The 18,075-nt window shown below is 36.7% G+C and overlaps 2 protein-coding genes across 5 annotated transcripts; one reads left to right on the forward strand and one right to left on the reverse strand.

The window, feature by feature from the left end:
• The first annotated feature begins 4,362 nt into the window (after positions 1-4,362).
• Positions 4,363-13,343, forward strand: LOC112776705 (putative ion channel POLLUX-like 2). 4 transcript variants are annotated; one of them, XM_025820931.3, is made up of 23 exons: positions 4,363-4,772; positions 5,635-5,711; positions 6,241-6,362; positions 6,545-6,831; positions 7,284-7,355; positions 7,622-7,697; positions 7,775-7,873; positions 7,950-8,104; positions 8,195-8,299; positions 8,626-8,712; positions 8,979-9,063; positions 9,154-9,301; positions 9,624-9,700; positions 9,796-9,876; positions 10,469-10,651; positions 10,746-10,859; positions 10,948-11,043; positions 11,138-11,338; positions 11,456-11,503; positions 11,584-11,653; positions 11,754-11,827; positions 12,802-12,912; positions 13,011-13,343. In XM_025820931.3, exons 1-23 carry the CDS (start codon positions 4,666-4,668, stop codon positions 13,110-13,112), a joined length of 2,577 nt encoding a protein of 858 aa, XP_025676716.1. In that variant the 5' UTR covers positions 4,363-4,665; the 3' UTR covers positions 13,113-13,343. The 4 variants fall into 4 exon arrangements, 3 of the variants coding, with proteins under 3 accessions (XP_025676716.1, XP_025676715.1, XP_025676717.1); XR_003190146.3 differs by having other exon boundaries at positions 4,522-4,772; positions 6,539-6,831; positions 11,456-11,499; XM_025820930.3 differs by having other exon boundaries at positions 4,524-4,772; positions 6,539-6,831.
• A 441-nt stretch (positions 13,344-13,784) lies between these two features.
• Positions 13,785-17,134, reverse strand: LOC112775541 (exocyst complex component SEC15A). The gene is made up of 2 exons (XM_025819238.2): positions 16,816-17,134; positions 13,785-16,313 (listed from the first exon to the last, which is right to left on the reverse strand). Exon 2 carries the CDS (start codon positions 16,295-16,297, stop codon positions 13,925-13,927), a length of 2,373 nt encoding a protein of 790 aa, XP_025675023.1. The 5' UTR covers positions 16,298-16,313; positions 16,816-17,134; the 3' UTR covers positions 13,785-13,924.
• Between the last annotated feature and the right edge of the window lie 941 nt (positions 17,135-18,075).

The raw sequence follows: 18,075 nt of genomic DNA on the forward strand, positions 1-18,075 counted from the left end.
TGGAAAGTAGACATCCTGGACTTTTCAGCAATATATAATAGTCTATACTTTGTCCGAGATTTGATGGCCCAAACAGGCGTTTCAAGTCAGCTCAAGAATTCTGGCGTTTAACTCCAGAACTGGCACAAAAGCTGGAGTTAAATGCCCAAACTGGCATAAAAGCTGGCGTTTAACTCCAAGAAATGTCTCTACACATGAAAGCTTCAATGCTTAGCTCAAGCACACACCAAGTGGGCCCCGGAAGTGGAATTTTACAATAAACACCCTAGCTTACTCATTTTCTGTAACCCTAGGTCACTAGTTTACTATAAATACTACTTTCAGTGATTCATATTGTACCTCATGACATTCTATACGTTTCATATTGTATCCTCTACGGCATGAGTCTCTAAACCCCATTGTTGGGGGTGAGGAGCTCTGCTGTTCTTCATGAATTAATGCAATTACTACTATTTTCCATTCTATCACGCTTGCTTCTATTCTAAGATATTTATTCGTACTTCAACCTGATGAATGTGATGATCCGTGACAATCATCATCATTCTCACCTATGAACGCGTGCCTGATAACCACATCCGTTCTACATGCAATCAAGCTTGAATGTGTATCTCTTGGGTTTCTAATCTAAGGTTGGAACCTTCGTGGTATAGGCTAGAATTATTGGCGGCCATTCCTGAGATCCGAAACGTCTAAACTTTGTCTGTGGTATTCTGAGTAGGATCTGGGAAGGGATGACTGTGACGAGCTTCAAACTCGCGATTGTGGGGCGTGTGACAGATGCAAAAGGATCAATGGATCCTATTCCGACATGATCGAGAACCGACAGATGATTAGCCGTGCAGTGATAGCGCATTTGGAACATTTTCACTGAGAGGACGGGAAGTAGCCATTGACAACGGTGATGCCCAACATAAAGCTTGTCATGGAAGGAGCCTTGCGTGCATGAAGAAGAAGATAGTAGGAAAGCAGAGATTCAGAAGACAAAGCATCTCCAAAGCCTCAACCTATTCTTCATTACTGCATAACAAGTATTTATTTCATGTTCTTTTACTTTTTACAATTAAATATGAGAATTATTGATATCCTGACTAAGAGTTACAAGATAACCATAGCTTGCTTCAAGCCGACAATCTCCGTGGGATCGACCCTTACTCACGTAAGGTATTACTTGGACGACCCAGTGCACTTGATGGTTAGTTGTGCGGAGTTGCAAAAGTGTGATTGTAATTTCGTGCACCAGAAGGTCAGACATCAAGCTCTCGATATAGAAGTTGGTATATTTTGAGAAAGGCACAAGAATTAGGATGACGTTGGGAAGAAGCAACATTGCAAGTCCAAAGAACATTACTATCAAAATCAGAGAAAGGAAGCCTAACATCTAGTTTCGAGAAAAAACAATCATAAGCATAGAAAAATGGACGCTCCAACTTATCTAAGGGGGGAAGCATACCCTCTCCTCTAGATCGGCCACTACTATTTCATAGTTTTGCTCATCCTCAAAATTCTCACAAAACCTATGATGTCTACGGAAGGTCTCGGCATATTCTCTTCAGCCCATCCCTCTCCTGTTCCAATTCCTTCTTGATCTCCTTTAGCCTCTCTACTTCAACTTGAGCAGCCACCAGAGAGCTATGCATGGCGTTGATAGAAGTCTTCTATAACTCCCTGACCAGGGCAGCACACACCCACCGTCCAAATTCTATTTCTCTCACTCCAAGCAAGCCCGTTAAATTCCTTATCGTAAATACTTCCTCCCTCAACAGTCTTTTGCCTTTTAGGAGTACGTTCTAGCACTCTCTAATGGAGAATCAGGAGTAATTAACTAAAGCTAGAACGTGAATAACTTCCTTTGGAACTAAATAACCCGAGTCAGACTTCTCGGGAGTAAATCGGACAGACGTGCCCCCGGCTTTGTTTTGCTGAATATTACGAGCCACAACATTCTTCCTGGTGGCCCGTATTGTCTTCATAGCAACAGATTTTGGAGCCATTTTCTATGCAAAAACAAAAGTAAAAGTACATTAATTGCCAACACAAATCACAACCAAAAATAAAAAAGGTAAAGGTAAAAAAACTACCTAGCTCGGACCGAAGCTGACCAAGGTCCCCTAAGAATTTTTTAGTGTCCAAGTGAGGAGTTCGGGCCCAACACTCTTGAAACAAGTCAACTACAGCCTTCTCAAGATCATATAAGGCATCTACATTATACTTGGCTATCATAGGTTTTTCTTCCCAGTATAACGAGAAACAGGGTTCATCATTCTGATCCAAAAAGAAAGGTCGAGTACTCTCTACAACTCGGATCTTGAAAAAATAATTTTTGAAGTTGTGAAAAGACTCATCAAGAATAGAGAAAACCTTCCTACCCTGAACGGTGTGGAAGAAAAGCCAAGTTAGCTTTTTGAGATAAAAGGCTTGGTCAGAAGAAAAAGATAAAAGAAAATCTTGAGGGAAGGTTGGACATCAAGTTCTCGACATAGGAGTTGTATATTTTGAGAAAGGCCCAAGAATTAGGATGAAGTTGGGAAGGAGCAACATTGCAAGTCCAAAGAACATTACTATCAAAATCAGAGAAAGGAAGGCTAACATCTAGTTTCGAGAAAACACAATCATAAGCATAGAAAAATGGACGCTCCGACTTATCTAAAGGGGGAAGCATACCCTCTCCTCTAGATCGGCCACTACTATTTTATAGTTTCGCTCATCCTCACAATTCTCACAGAGCCTATGATGTCTACGGAAGGTCTCGGCATATTCTCTTTCGACTACAGGAACAACGGTAAGGACAGAAGTATCTACCTAAGCTAAAAGGGATGAAGAGACTTTTGTTGACATGTCGTGAATAACAGATCAAGATATATAGCTACACCTACAAATACAACAAAAAGAAGTCGTCACTAAAGAGCTTGGACACTAATCAAAAGAAGTCGGGTAAGCGCAATAAAAAAAATATACGATTTCAAAATATCTTTTTAGAAATGGCGTCACTCCTACAGTAGCACCAGCAACGCCATTAGGGGACAACACGATGGCATTCTACAAAAGGCAACAATTTCTCAAAAATTTCAAAGACACCACCATAGTTCATAATAGTGATCCCAGACAGCAAAAACAATTTCAAAAAGGGTTTTTTACCAATAAACAAAACAGCAACAGTTAAACAAGCTATCAAAATCTCAAAGGCACAAGTATCGACAACATAAAAAACAAAATTTATCACCAACACTACTATTTAGGGGACCATTCAGAACAGTTTCATGAATACAGGACAATCGAGACAAAAAATAAAAATGGATCAAAACACCAATCTTAATGAAATTCGAAAAATGGAGGGGCACGTCAAGTAGCAAAATTACGAGCAATCCTCTTCGAAGCACCAAGAACTCTTCAAACGAATTAAGATAAACAAAATCTTGAAACTAAAAAACGGTTACGAAATAAGAAACAAAGAAAGAAATTGAAGAAGATTTTGTGATGAAGGAAGCAAATAGAGCTTTTCAGAAACGGAAAAGGGAGAAAAGGGAGAACGCGAAGCATTCTATAAGAGAGAAGGGGCAAAGCAGCCATTTCACACCACTCTTTAAAGCCATGCGCGAATTTCAACGGAACTACCACATAACATTCACCCTTCATTTAAAGTGGTAACGTTCAAAATTTCAAAACACGCCGAGTAGCCGACCTCTTGAAGGTGGTGTACCCGACAACAAAAATTGGAGTCACGAAATGTCTGAACCCGACCTCATGAAAGCTCGAACTCTAACAGGGGCAATATTCATACCCTGACCCAAAGCATAGAGTCAGGTCCAACAAGGACGAAAAGGCCCACCCAAAAAGAGTGGCCTCTACCATTTACCCGACCTTTTTAAAGAGATCGGGCACGACGACAAGGACCAGGTGTTACTTATCCTAATAAGTAACTGCCTCCCTGAATCTCTCCTGCTATCTTTATCTCTCCTAAAGGATAGATCCTAACAAACTCTTAAAGATAAAGAGAACAGTTATCCATCAACTAAAGGTGGAACTATTCCAAAAAAAGTAGTCATCAAACTTTACTATAAATACACTAATATCCATCAGATATATTTATGTTTTATTCTACTAAAACCCTACTTAAAACTTTTGTTAACTTAAATCTCGAAGTCTCTTGTAGATACCACTCTCACATTCTCACGAAGAACTCGTTCGGCGGCATCTTGGCACAAAAACAAGTTGGACACTGCATCATAAAGAACCTGGACTTCACGTTCAGACTCAAATCAACGTTTTAGGTAACTCTCGCAACCGTAAACATGCAAGTGGATCATGGATGATTCGAGAGAGAGTAGATGTAAATATATTCTATTTCGATTTCTGATCCAATCTACTCCAATCCCAAAAACATTTTAGAAGCAAGTGTGATGGTACCAAATCAATAGGTCCACCATCAAACAAACACCTTTAACCTTTATGGCTTTATGTCAATGTAAAGATGTTACAAATCTAGAAAGCGATTGTCCATGCTTCCAAATTTTTGCCATTTATTTATTTATTTAGTCGATAATTGCCACGTCATTTCCTTGTACGTCTGCTTCTTCACTCATCATGCTTCTCTCTTCCAACATCTACAACATTAAATGCTGTACGAGAATAATCACCATTCTCAGATCAGCGTAGAGAGAAGGAGCTATGATTCTCCCTCACTTGCATAGCCATACCTCTCAGCCATGGATTCTCTCTTCTTCCCGCTTTCCAACCCATTCCCACCACTTCTCATCAACCGTCAAGGGTACGAGGTATACTATTGCTATTCATGTTCATGTTCTTTATGTTGTTGTTTCTTTCAAAATTCGTATTAGATTTCTGGTTTTACTACCTTCTGTCTTAGTGTTAGAGATTCTGGATTACTCCGTTGACTTCTATGCTTCTCAATTTGTATAGCCAATGATCATAAACAATGGACATTTTGTTTGCATTGAGATTCGGAATTACCTTATTCACTTACCTTACTACCTCAGATGTGTAGCTAAACTTTCTTTTTTATTTTGGGGCTATTCACTCAACTTTGAATAGTTTTATATCTATCCGGAGTTAAAATCTATACACAATTATCATATCTTGTATTCTCATGTAAACAAAATTAATCACCTTTTATACTCATCATTTGAATGGTAATCTAAAGTGTAAAACAGTTAGTTTTGGTGTATAAATTTTAAACTTTCTATCTTTAATCATTAGTTTTGTATGGTAATAATGTCCTGAATCTTGTATTGGCATTGACTTGACTTTAAGGCATTTTTTTTATCTTATGGGAATTAACTCCGCTTGCTGCTAACTCAAGGTTAAAAAAAATGAGTGGTTAAAAAATTAAGTACAAATTATTTTAGCCATGAGATCAACCTCTTGGGTTGAATTTCGGTTCCTGTTGACGGGGGAGTTGATGTTTGTTGAAGATGATAACACAAGCTCATGAAGAGAATTCCATGGAAATGGTTCAGTTACATAGCAATTCATGCTGCTTATAATAATTAATACTTTTAATGTTGGACCGAATGGATTTGCATTCAAGTTTTACTAATAACACTTCAGTACACTGGATTTTAAGTTAGTACCTTATTTGGAAAATTCTCTATTTAATTTCTGGCAATGCCTTTGCAGGTGGTTTTTGCCCTGGCACCTCAGATGCATCGAATCTTCAGTATTGAATGCACATACTCGTATAGTACAACGTGAAGGTGAGTTTCTTGAGTCAAGAGAAAACAACAATAATTTTTCTCTGTTAAGTCATTATCAAGAGATTTTTTCCTCTGTTCAGTCATTATCAAGAGAGCTGATAATATTTGTTTTGTTTGAGCTTATAACATCTTAAACTTGTCAGTTACTGAGTTCCTGCATTTTATAAAAAAAAAAAGAGGAGTTTGTTGGGCGTGGGGGGAACCATGATTTAGTGTCTTGAGTGATAGAAAAATAAGAGTACACTTATTTATGAGGAAGCATAAGACTTGGGAGCAAGGCCAGTAAGCCATCAAATTCCCTGGGATTCTGAGTTAGAATTCTATGCTTATTTTTTTATTTACATGTTTCTTATCAGCGCCCCACAACATATCTGTGAAAATGTCATTGCATATGGTTTGATAATTTATTGGTCTTCCTGATTAATTATGATGTTTGTATTGTATATATTCTTTCATTGTCCTGTGGTCCAACATTTTGTTGGATTGTTCATTCCTAATACTAAAAGTCGAATTGATGAAATCTGTTTAGGGAGATGGGAGACTGATTCTCACAGGTCAGAAGTTATGTCAAATTCTACCACTTCCAAAAATGTGCTAGAAAATTTGGCCACTCAGTGCATTTCAACAGAGAAAAATAATACTAGTTCTCAGGTAAGAAATACATATTTGTGTTAATATGTGGTCCCTTGGGAACTTGTTCTGTTGAGATTCTTTTTCTTTAAAGAACATGGTTGTTTTATGCTGAAACCTGCTGTCTATGAGTATATTAACAGGATTTTGAGTTGTTAAGGATCTTTTCACTAAATCTTTCAAGACATTGTTTTTAGCTGCAGGGTCCACAGCATAAAGACATGATAAGGTCTATGTCGCTATACTTCTTGTTGAGATTGATGCATAAGGAAAGTTTTAATCCGATAATAAAAGTTGTCCGAGCATTACTTCCAGATGTGCTTCGGACTCTTAGTGCAACAAGGTTGCCTCTTGCATGTATTTCTAATCCCTTGAATAAACCTAAGCCTCTTAAATTAGATGTGTCCTTGCCTTCTTTTGAAGATCTTCGATGGAGCTTAGCACGGCTGTTGTACTTATTTAACATCCAACTTGAGAGAAATGTTGCCACGTAAGTCAATGCTTTAATCCCCTTCATTTGGGCCAAGAACCTTTTTATATACTATTTATTAAGATAGATTTTAAGCTTTCCTCAATAGTTTTCCTGTTATTTATATTGCTACCAGATGATTCTATCAATATAGCATGAATTTCTTGACAATTCATGGCTACAAGGCAAAAATTTGCTATATGCATAATCTTATTGCTGAATGGCAACACCATGCACCTTTAGTATTTTGGTTATCTAAACAAATGGTAATTATTTGCAACCAGGAAGGTCACTTGTTAGAGGCCAAGAAGGGTAACAGAAAATTTATCTGAATACTTCCAGTAAAAAGTGTCTAACTTGGTTGTGTTTATGCAATGATTTAAATCAATGGATCTTGTTTATTTTCCAAAATCTTTCCTGCTATGCGAAATTTAAGCTCCTTGTTATCTGAATGAATCAGTTTGCTCTTTCAGGTTCTTTGTGGTGCTCCTTGTAGCATGCTTCTCATTTGTTGTCATTGGTGGTCTCCTTTTTTTCAAGTTCCGGTAATCAAATGCACTTTCGAAATGGAATTATCCACTCTCTAGGCGAGTCTTGATGTAGTCTCCTAATAATTTACTTACTGATTCTCCTAATTCAATATTTCACTCACATCGATTGAGTTGTAATTTACACGGCATCAAAGGACGACTGAATATATGTGATTGATATTTTGAATCAGGAGAATTTTTAGGCACACCAGTTAGGAGAATATATCATTTTTTATTTGCTTATATGTGTTTACTGATCTGGTTAATATTCAATTACCCAGGGGTAGTAAACAATCTCTGGAAGATTGCTTCTGGGAAGCATGGGCTTGTCTTTGTTCTTCATCTACTCATTTAAGGGTACATTAATCTTATTCTAAATTTTGTTTGTAAGCATTTTATGTTGACTAAATAGCATGCATTTTGTTGGTCTTCAGCAATCAACACGCATTGAGCGTATCATTGGATTTCTTCTTGCAATATGGGGTATATTGTTTTACTCTCGCCTGCTAAGTACAATGACTGAACAATTTAGGGTAAGATCCGAAGCCGTAAGCATTCATCAAGTAATGTTTCTTAATGCATGTTGCTAATTATAAGTCTTCCAATCAGAATAATATGCAAAAACTCAGGGAGGGGGCACAAATACAAGTTCTAGAGACTGATCATATCATTATTTGTGGGATGAATAGTCATCTACCATTCATATTAAAGCAGCTAAATAAGTATCATGAATACGCCGTCCGCTTAGGCACAGCTACAGCTAGGTAAATGGTTCAGACAAGGTAGTTGCCTATTTCCCTTTTCTTCCGCTCTGCTTGATGGCTTTTGTAATATGTTTTTTCATTTCTATGCAGGAAGCAGAGAATTCTTCTTATGTCCGATCTTCCAAGAAAACAGATGGATCGGATAGCTGAAAATATCGCAAAAGATTTAAATCACATCGATGTGCTTACCAAGAGGTATCATTGCTTGGTAATTTCCTTCTTTTAATCATGGGAACATATTTTGCATTAATTACTTGCTTTCCTTTGGTTATTTTGGAGAAGGTTCTATTTAGAGAATAAAAGATAGAATGTGTAATGTGATCAAATTCAACAAGAAAAATACAAATGAAGGTTTGCTTAATTTTGTAGAAATATGCATTAAAAAGAGATAAAATGGATAGTCCTTTGCCTATTTAATCATACATCTTTCTGCATGCATGGCTAATGTTTGTATTTTACTGATACATTTGAAGTTTGAACTTACTTTCTTTCATGCTTATTTGAAATTTCTGGACTTACAGTTGTAGCCTCAGTTTAACAAAATCATTTGAGAGAGCAGCTGCGAATAAGGCACGTGCAATAATCATACTGCCAACAAAAGGGGATCGGTAAGAGCACAAGTAGTGAAATGCATGTTTAGATTCAAGTTCTCTCGCGAAAATACTTAACTGCTAACCATTTGTCATGATGGTTGGAGAGTTTTTTTTCTTTGACTTCTCTATTTGTTGAATGTAGGCCAATTACTGGCATCATAGTTCTCACACCGATAGTTTGAGTTGTTTTAGTAGCACAAGTTTCTGCATAATTTGACTTCTGTTGCATGCTGAATTTCACTTTAATGAAGTTTATAATACCATATCCTTACATATATTAGGTATGAAGTTGACACAGATGCATTTCTTTCTGTATTAGCCCTTCAACCAATTCCAAAGATGGATTCTATCCCCACCATAGTCGAGGTATCGTTTTTATGAGTATCTTTAGTGAAACCGGACAAAAAGTGCCGAGAATAAAACTTTTTCTAACAGATTCTCAATTATCGAATGCAGGTTTCAGGTTCCAGTACATGTGAATTGCTGAAGTCAATCTCAGGATTGAATGTAGCGCCGGTAGAAAATGTTGCATCCAAATTATTTGTTCAGTGCTCTCGGCAGAAAGGGCTTATAAAGATCTACAGGCACCTGCTAAATTATCGAAGTACTACACTTATGCTCTCTATATGTTATACATATTGTGTTTGTAAAGGTCTCGCGGTCATTTATTTGATATATCTTCTTAAAATGCTATTTTATATATGTTTCATCTCTACCAAAGTAGGAGATAATTTCAAAATGACAGATCTAGCTCCAAATTCTAGTATGATTTTCACTTTGCTGTTTAGTCAGTGAGACATTAAATTAGAGTGGTAAACTAAGATGTTTTCTCTAATATTTGAAATCATGTTAAACTTTTATGAATTTTCTTCTTGACCTACATGTAAATCACCTCTGAATTCTAACTTCTAGATTTCCACATGCAGAAAATGTATTCAATCTTTGCAGCTTGCCTAATCTAGAAGGAATGACATATAGGCAAATAAGACGTGGATTTCAAGAGGTAACTATTTTCTTCAAACGTAGTTCTTTTTTACCAAAGGATCCATTTATATTACATACATCACATTAGTGATCTTTACGTTAATGTTGTTTCAGGCTGTTGTGTGCGGTCTTTATCGTAGTGGGAGGATATTTTTCCACCCAAATGATGGTGAAATTCTGCAGAAAACTGACAAAGTATGTCAACTAACCATAACTCAGTTTGATTTCAAATTAATTATATCTCATCTGTCCTGTCTACCTTTCTGTCTTGGATTTTGTGAAGAGTGCCAGGTTTAGATGGCTATATACAAAATGACTGGTATTGGTGCAGTGTTTTAGAATTTTTTATGATAAAAAAAGATTGGCAATTATAACTAGAATCCCATGCCTGCAGATTAACTCATTTCCAATTGAAAACAATTTAAGATGATAACTTGGTTTACCTTTAGGAAGCTAGTTAAGGTAAGGGTGTATCCACTCTTAACTTAAAAAGCTCATCTCTTATGAACAATAGGGACAAGGGAAAATCTATGATAGTGATAACATAGGTTTTCTTTGAAGAAGAAACCAAGGGCCTTGTTGGCATCATGTGATTGTTGTATTATCTACTATGCTAGTTCAATTTGAATTTTGGATAGACTATTCATGTCTTTGATTTGGCTTTCTGAAGTAGTTTATAACATTGCTCAGGTTGATGCGTATTCATTTAAATTCTCCTTTTATGACATTGATGAATTGTTAAGGCTTGCAAGCATACTCTCTCATATCACTCAGCTTTCCTTGCTAGATATTGTTCATTGGATCCCTTGAGGGTACTAAAAATCCAAAATTTGTAACCACAAACGGGCAAGAAGGAAAAGACGGAATCCATAACAAGGAAGTACACGAAAAGGATGTGCGTCATGCGATGGAGTTGTGTAAATTAAGACAAGCTAATGTCGTAAAACGTCCAAATAGATCAGGTTCCAAGGTATGTTACTTCTATTCTGTGTTGACATGTCAGATTAGTGTCATACCATGTGGATTGTATGAAATGCTAACTTTCTTTGGTGATAATCATTAAGGCATCAGATTGGAGTTTAGGACCTAAAGAATGTATTCTTTTACTTGGGTGGCGACCTGATGCGGTAGAAATGCTTCAAGAGTATGATAACTATCTTGGTCCTGGTAGTGTTTTGGTATGTTCCTACATATGGTGGAATCATTTCGATGATATATAAACTCTTGTGAGAGTGTAATTTCTGATAAACAATGACAATGTTGCAGGAAGTATTATCAGATGCACCATTAAACGAAAGAATGAGCAGGACAAATAACATTACTGGTCACAGCAAACTCAAGAATGTCCGAGTTTCGCATAGGGTATCATCTCAAGCTGTCAACTAATTTATTCGAATTTATGTTGGTTCATGCATTTGGTATAATCATGTAATCATTGCTTTGGTTACATTTATAGATTGGAAATCCAATGGATTATGCCACTTTAGAGGGGACCATTTTGAATATTCAGAATTCTTTGAAGAATGAAGATATTCCTCTCTCGGTCGCCGTCATATCAGACAGAGACTGGCTTCTTGGAGAGCCATCAAAGGCTGATAAGCAATCTGCATATTCTCTCCTACTTGCAGAAAATATCTGCAACAAACTTGGGGTTAAGGTTGGTATTTTACACTTACTTTATCCTATAGTTTGAATTCAAAATGTTCAACAATTAGTTCTTTTTAGTTTAAAGAGTATCTATATATGTTTGGATTAATTTGGCTCTTTTTTATAGGTCCAAAATCTAGTTGCAGAAATTGTTGATTCCAAATTGGGAAAGCAAGTAATTCTCTTAATATTTTGATTTTGTTTTAACTTTCTTAATTGTCCTTAATTCGTACTAATGTATAAATTTGGCTGCAGATTAATAGAATCAAACCATCGATGGCCTATATTGCTGCAGAAGAAGTGATGAGCCTTGTAACAGCTCAAGGTTATACACTCTTTTGTTCTCTTATTTCTTGAGCTTTGCTTCTTTTGCTTCCTTTGATGTGTCAATGTTAACGTAGTAAGTATTTGAACTCGTAAAACAGTGGCCGAGAACAGTGAATTGAACGAAGTTTGGAAAGACATTCTAAATGCAGAAGGCGACGAAATATATGTAAAGGTAATATGCATGCATCCACCAAAAGGGGTAATAATAATTGGATAAAATTTTGATGTTTACATGCAATCATGTTAGGTTATATCCTTAGAAATGTTTGGCTCTCAGCAAAGTATCTCAAATTAAACATGCTGCTAAATAATTGATTAATTGCATAAAACTCTTTGTAGTTTGTACTGAAAGTGTATCAAAATGATTAGTCTCCTAATAATATGTACGAGGGTTTTATCATATAAATAATTTCAGCACTCTATTCCTTTGATTATACAATTCTTGAGAAATGTAAACGTGATCAACTAAACATGTTACTTGCCCTATTGCAGTATATGGCATTGAAATTAGATCAATGTAGATCAATGTCCATTCAGTGTAGCTCTTTGGAGGAGTTAAACCCTAAAGTGGTCTTGAGATTGCCCGCTTACACCAAAAAGTCCATAAGATTCCAATTGCACCACAAAGGTCTCTGAGATTGAAAAAATTGCACCATGTTGGTCCCTACCCTCTTTCCATCGAGTTACTCGTCATGCTGTAAGTGATCTGTCACATAACCTTCCATACCTTCCATGCTAGACTAAACAAAATGACGTCGCTTTAGATTTGGCACCAAATGCTTGATGAAACAACGCCATTTAACTTTAATATACCACAAAACGTCTTATTCCCCACAACAAATGTATGGCCATTAAGGTTAAACGACGTCGTTTCATCAAGCATTTAGTGCCAAAACTAAAGCGACATTGTTTTGTCTAATCCAACATGGAAAGGATGTGCCACATCACCCACGGCGCGAGGAGTAACTCGACGAAAAGGGAGTGGAAGACTAATGTGGTACATTTTTCATGGACGTTTATGGTGCAATTGGGATCTTGGGCACCTTTTCAGTGCAAGCGGCCAATCTCATGGACTATTTTGGGCTTAATTCCTCTTTGGAGCTTTATCATTGTCTCTTTTTTTATTTATTTTTTATTGCTCTACAGGATATTGGCCTTTACATGAAAGAAGGAGAGAAACCATCATTTTCAGAGCTTTCTGAGAGAGCTCATTTAAGGAGAGAAGTAGCCATAGGTTATGTAAAAAATGACAGAAAGGTATGCCAATGATGTGAATTCACATTTATTCTGTTCTGAATAATTCATTTTAGCATCCAATATATATAAACACACTCATAAGCTTTCCCATTTTTCAGGTAATCAATCCAATTCCAAAGTCTGAACCTCTCTTTCTTGCATTGACTGATTCATTGATAGTCATATCTGAGCTTGAAGGAGAACAACCCATTGTAGTTTAATGTTATAAGGCTCAGGCTTTGATATAGTTAAAAGAATAAACTAGGAAGAATTAAATAAAGGGTCATTAGTTGGTAGTGATTTGGTTATGATCCAGCATTCATGTATGTGGTACTCCACAATTCAGAATAAATTTTGTTTAACAATTTAAACTTGTAATGGAGGAGATTAAAATCTAATTGAAATTGAAGTACCTTATGGCATAAGCAAAGCTTAGGCCAGATTGTTATTAATTAAGTCCCATAAAACTCAGATAGACTTTGAATTATTGCATTAGAAAATAGATCCTTAAATGCTCAAATGCAAAGTAAATTAACTTCAAACCAGACAAATTGATGCTTAACATACTCTACAAAAGTATATATAATTTAGGTAAATCCCATATGATTTATATTGAGCAAGCCCTGGTTCTTGACAATTTCATTTTGCTATGATTTAAAATGTCCTTGGAATAAATCAATAGATCACATATATGAAAAATGAGTTGTTTTTTATTTCAACTATTTTGCCCTTCATTAAGACAACAAACTCACCTAGAACAAATTCATTCATTATGCTTTAATGGCATTTTTAGCATATATATTCTTCACTTTTAATTCAGTGAGTTACTATAGCAAATTAGACCTTTATTTAACCTGATTTAATTTTGGGTACTTTGAAAGAATGGAATTCGATTTCTAGAATGAATTCATTTCCAAGATTTCCAAACAATCTTGTCGAACAATATAGAAAAACTAGTACATCAACCTGAAGTTAAACATCCATAACAAGACGAAACACTTCAAATATGCCCTACTACCTGCAATGAAATCATTCAGTTGAAATCCTTAAGCCTCTTTTTGAGCACATCTAGTGATTTCTTTCTAGCACTTTGCTTTGCATTTTTACTTGAAAGGCTCCCAAAGATTCTATCTGGAGAATCTTTGAATTTGTCACAAATAGCAGCCACCTTCTTATAATCCAGTGCATAGTAACTCTTCTCCCTCACATCAGGGTTCATGAAGTTCTCTGGTTGACTACTTAGCAAAAGATTAATCAATTGCTGTGCTTCGATCAAGCAGCTCTTAAAACTAGCTTCAGCGTAAATTTCACCTAAACCAAGAGAATAGAACTTTTCTTCTGCAAAATTCTCTATGATCTGGAGGTCATTCTCTATGTTCATGACTGCGTTTGCATTAAACCTTTTGACGCCATCACTAGAGAAAGCAGCCACAATGGAATTGGAAATATGCTCAAAAGCACCAACCCCAACTTTGTACATAGCATCCATGGATAGAATTTGCTGCGCTGTGGATAGAACATACTCGAGGTAATTGATAGCTTCATTCATGTAGCCATTCCCATTCTGATTTGTCTCCTCAGAAGTCCAATTGACTCTTTCGCTAAGAGACATAAACTCGTCAATTTTGGAGTCTACCAAACTCTGCACAGCAATATAAGCTGCTTCTCTTGTCGTCTTCAGGACCAACTTTGATGTCAAAGTAGCTTGAAGCCTTTCAACTGATTGGAATGGGATGCCACACAGTTGAGCCGCATGACGAAGGAAAAAATCGCAAGCTCTTTCAAGAACAGCTATATTTGCAGCAATCTGCATAGCGTGAGGTACACTTATCTTGCCACTGTTGATAGTATTGAGTAATGTTCCATTCAATACATCAATCAGGAACTTATCCAAATAGTTCCTCACAACATCAAAGAGATTTGTATGCGTGCAATCAGACAAGTAATCAACAGAGCCTTTGATAAAGGATCTTACAATGCGACAAGCATCGGGTACCATGGAGGAGAACGGTGCAGCATATGGAAAAGAAGGCATGATGTCTGAAGTCTGAAGATTAAACGACAAAACACTACTCTCATAGTCAGTTTCTTTCTTTATCACCAGTTGCTCATATGAGTCATTGTCCAGACCATCAACAAATTGTTTCCGACATTCTTCCAAAAGAAGAAGGTGGTATTTGTCATGGTTGCTATCGAGCATATCAAGAAGTGTGCCGATCTCACGTCCACATTGTCTGAGAGTAGACCCAAAGAGAACGACGTAATCCTTCACCAGGAGAAGATGAGTGGCAGAGTCCATAAGGGAGAACTTTTCCTCCAACACAGATGTCATTTTAGTCACGGCTGTCTCCCACATTGTGTCAACCTGATCCGCTGTCAGAAGCCCCCCAGTCGTTCTCAGGACTCTATCCTCCACTATAAAGAATCCGGCTATTTGAGCAAAATATGTCTGGTATGATTCAACAAAAGGTTGTGCCATAGATAACTCCAGGTCTGAATTCAATTGTAACAGTCTATTAGTGTAGTAATATTCGCGAAACCGCTCTCTGATACCCAGATGATCATGAATATGATAAGCACGATAGAGAGGTGAAAGATCAAACTTGAAGTTGGAATCTTCTTCAATGTCTTCTACATCCAAAGTATAAGCTAGATCCCCTACTCCCGAAACATTCTGCTCCTCGGCCCTCCTCTGCTGTTCCAGCATTTCCATGTCCCTCTGACGAACAGTTGCAGTACGACCAATAGCCGTTTGCCCTATAGTTTTAGCAGAACTCCTTATGTGAACCATCCATTCATTAACCTGATTGCATACTTTCTTCTCAATGTGCGATTTTATTATCGGAATTCTCTTCTTAATGACCATTTTGAGAGAGTCTACAGGAATATCCTGCAAGTAACTTTTCTCAAGCAAGTTGACATATTTCAATGCAAGATAAAACTGGCCTTGAGAAATGTGACTGTTACACTTGACACATACCTCCAACACCTCCATACATTTCTTTGACATTTTTATAGCTTCCGTCAGATTCTTCTTAACAGAATAAGACTCAAGAAGCTCCTCAAGCTTCACTAGAAGGGTGCTGCCAACCTGCTGCAACTTAAAATTGTCGCTTTGCAGCTCGCCCTTTAGCTCCTCTGCATCAACCAACACACCTCGAAGCTCATCAACCGCAAGGATGAAATCCTCGTAGTGGGTTTTGCACAGCTCCTCGATCTCAGCTTCTTTTTTCTTAACCACATAACTCAGCTGGTGAAGGAGCCCTTGTGGCCGCCCTGTTTCAAAGGCGAGCCTGACAAGAGGACCTACCTCATCTCCATTTGCAATCAAATTAGCAAGGACTAAATCATCCCCTCCATCACCATTGTCTGTAATAGTTCTCCTCTTTGTCTTTAAATCCATCATCACAAAATCCTTGGAACTGTGAATACACAACAGTGTTTCCTAATTAGATACTACCAGATGCAAAAATCTAATAAGCTCACAAAAAATGAATCATTACTCAAATTTACTATTTTTCTTCCTTCTTTTTACTCCATCACGACATCAAACAAAGAAGATAAGAAACACGAAGGAGAACAGCAATCATACATGATTAATAATTTCTTCGAGGCGGTTCAACATGCATAGTAGATAAATGTCGAGAGCAAAAAAAAAAAGCACTTTAGAAAGAAATTAGTAACACACCCTCAAGTAACGAAACAAACAGCGTCTATTCCTATCATCACAAAAACTTGCAGTTTTTTTTAAAGAGAGACTAATTAAAACAGATAGGGACACCATATGTCACAGAATATATAACCGAGAAAAAAAAATTGAAAAGAAAAACAAAAAAAAAAAGACATAAAAGGAAAGGAGAGAAGTCAAAGGAAGTCAAAATGTGTTTGACCGAAAAAAGAAAGAAAGAAAGAGTAGGTGAAAACCTGGGGTACGCGAGAGATCCGGAGCAGAAAGAGTACGAAAGAGATCAGCATGAAATTGAAAAATGGAAGCAGAAGCAGAAGAGAAAGGGGGACTATTGAGAATAATAATAAGGAATGGGATTCAAAATTGGGTGTTGTGTGTTCTTGTTGGGGAGACGAGAATTCCCAGGGACAGCAGTGGCATTAGTGTGTTCCATTGTTTCATACTTATTCTTATTAAGCCTTCTGCCGAAGTGCCGAACGCCTTAACCGAACAATACAACACGCCCGGCTATGCTATGTGGTTTCTAAAATCTAAAGAAGCCTTTGTTTGAGAGACAGAGACCAAAAGACAGATACATAGATAAATATGAGTATTATATTTGGTGTAGAAGTGTATAAGATTGATTTATGTCTCCTTATTATATTTGGTCTGAAATAAAAAGTGGAGACTAAATATTTAAAATTATTAAAATGCCTTTAATTTTAATTAATAACCCTAACTCCTAAATACAATTTCATTTTCATCAGCATGTAATCCTAATCTCTTTTTTCTTCTTTACTCTTTTTCCTCTCCTTTGCTGTAAACAAATCTTGGAGCATGACCCGTCGCCGGTAGCACCTCCAAGGGTCCAAACGATGACAGCGCCTCTCCAATTCTCCTTGGTTCATCTTCGTGTCCCCAGTTGCCACCCTCGATTTGTGACGCTGCTGTCGTATCTGCACCTGTGGGTTTGCGTCGCCACCATCTCAGAGTTGTGCGTCTGGTTTCTGCTGTTTCTCTGTCAACGGAGCTGGTATGTTCTTTTAATTTACCTTATTTGCTTGTTAATTTTGTAAAGTTCAAGAGGAATTTTTTATTCCTCTTTTTTAATTTGTGAAACCCTTACCTTCTTATTTGTCCTCATGTTGATGAAAATGTTTAAATTTCTTGTTGGATGATTTGAGATTCGCCCTGATTTGGTTAAAATTGTTGATTTGTGCTTCTTCAAATGTTAAAGATTTCTGAAGTTCTTATATCTGAGTTCTTATTTGCCCTCATTTGCAGATTTATGAATTTTGTGTCATCTTTTTTAAAGATTTGGGAATGTGTGATTGCTGAGTGCTGATTTCATTGTTTGCGTATTATATAATTTTTTTTAGCTTACTTGTGCTTGTTAATTGCTGATTTATGCATCTTTGATTGTTATTTTTTTAAATTTATTTATGATGATTACTTATATAGAAAAATAAAGAAGATGATTCGAGAACTGTTTATCATAATTATATTGATTTGGGAAT

Source organism: Arachis hypogaea, chromosome 19 (genome assembly GCF_003086295.3).
Source record: "Arachis hypogaea cultivar Tifrunner chromosome 19, arahy.Tifrunner.gnm2.J5K5, whole genome shotgun sequence".
In the NCBI taxonomy this organism is placed as follows: domain Eukaryota; kingdom Viridiplantae; phylum Streptophyta; class Magnoliopsida; order Fabales; family Fabaceae; genus Arachis; species Arachis hypogaea.

What these genes read in the sequence shown, in the direction of transcription:
- LOC112776705 (XM_025820930.3), top strand. Translation starts at nt 4,666, where the DNA reads ATGATTCTCCCTCACTTGCATAGCCATACCTCTCAGCCATGGATTCTC. An exon ending in CTTGAGAGAAATGTTGCCAC is followed by an intron (nt 6,832 to 7,283) that starts GTAAGTCAATGC and finishes TTGCTCTTTCAG; the next exon opens with GTTCTTTGTGGTGCTCCTTG. An exon ending in TTGGTCCTGGTAGTGTTTTG is followed by an intron (nt 10,860 to 10,947) that starts GTATGTTCCTAC and finishes ACAATGTTGCAG; the next exon opens with GAAGTATTATCAGATGCACC.
- LOC112775541 (XM_025819238.2), bottom strand. Translation starts at nt 16,297, where the DNA reads ATGATGGATTTAAAGACAAAGAGGAGAACTATTACAGACAATGGTGAT.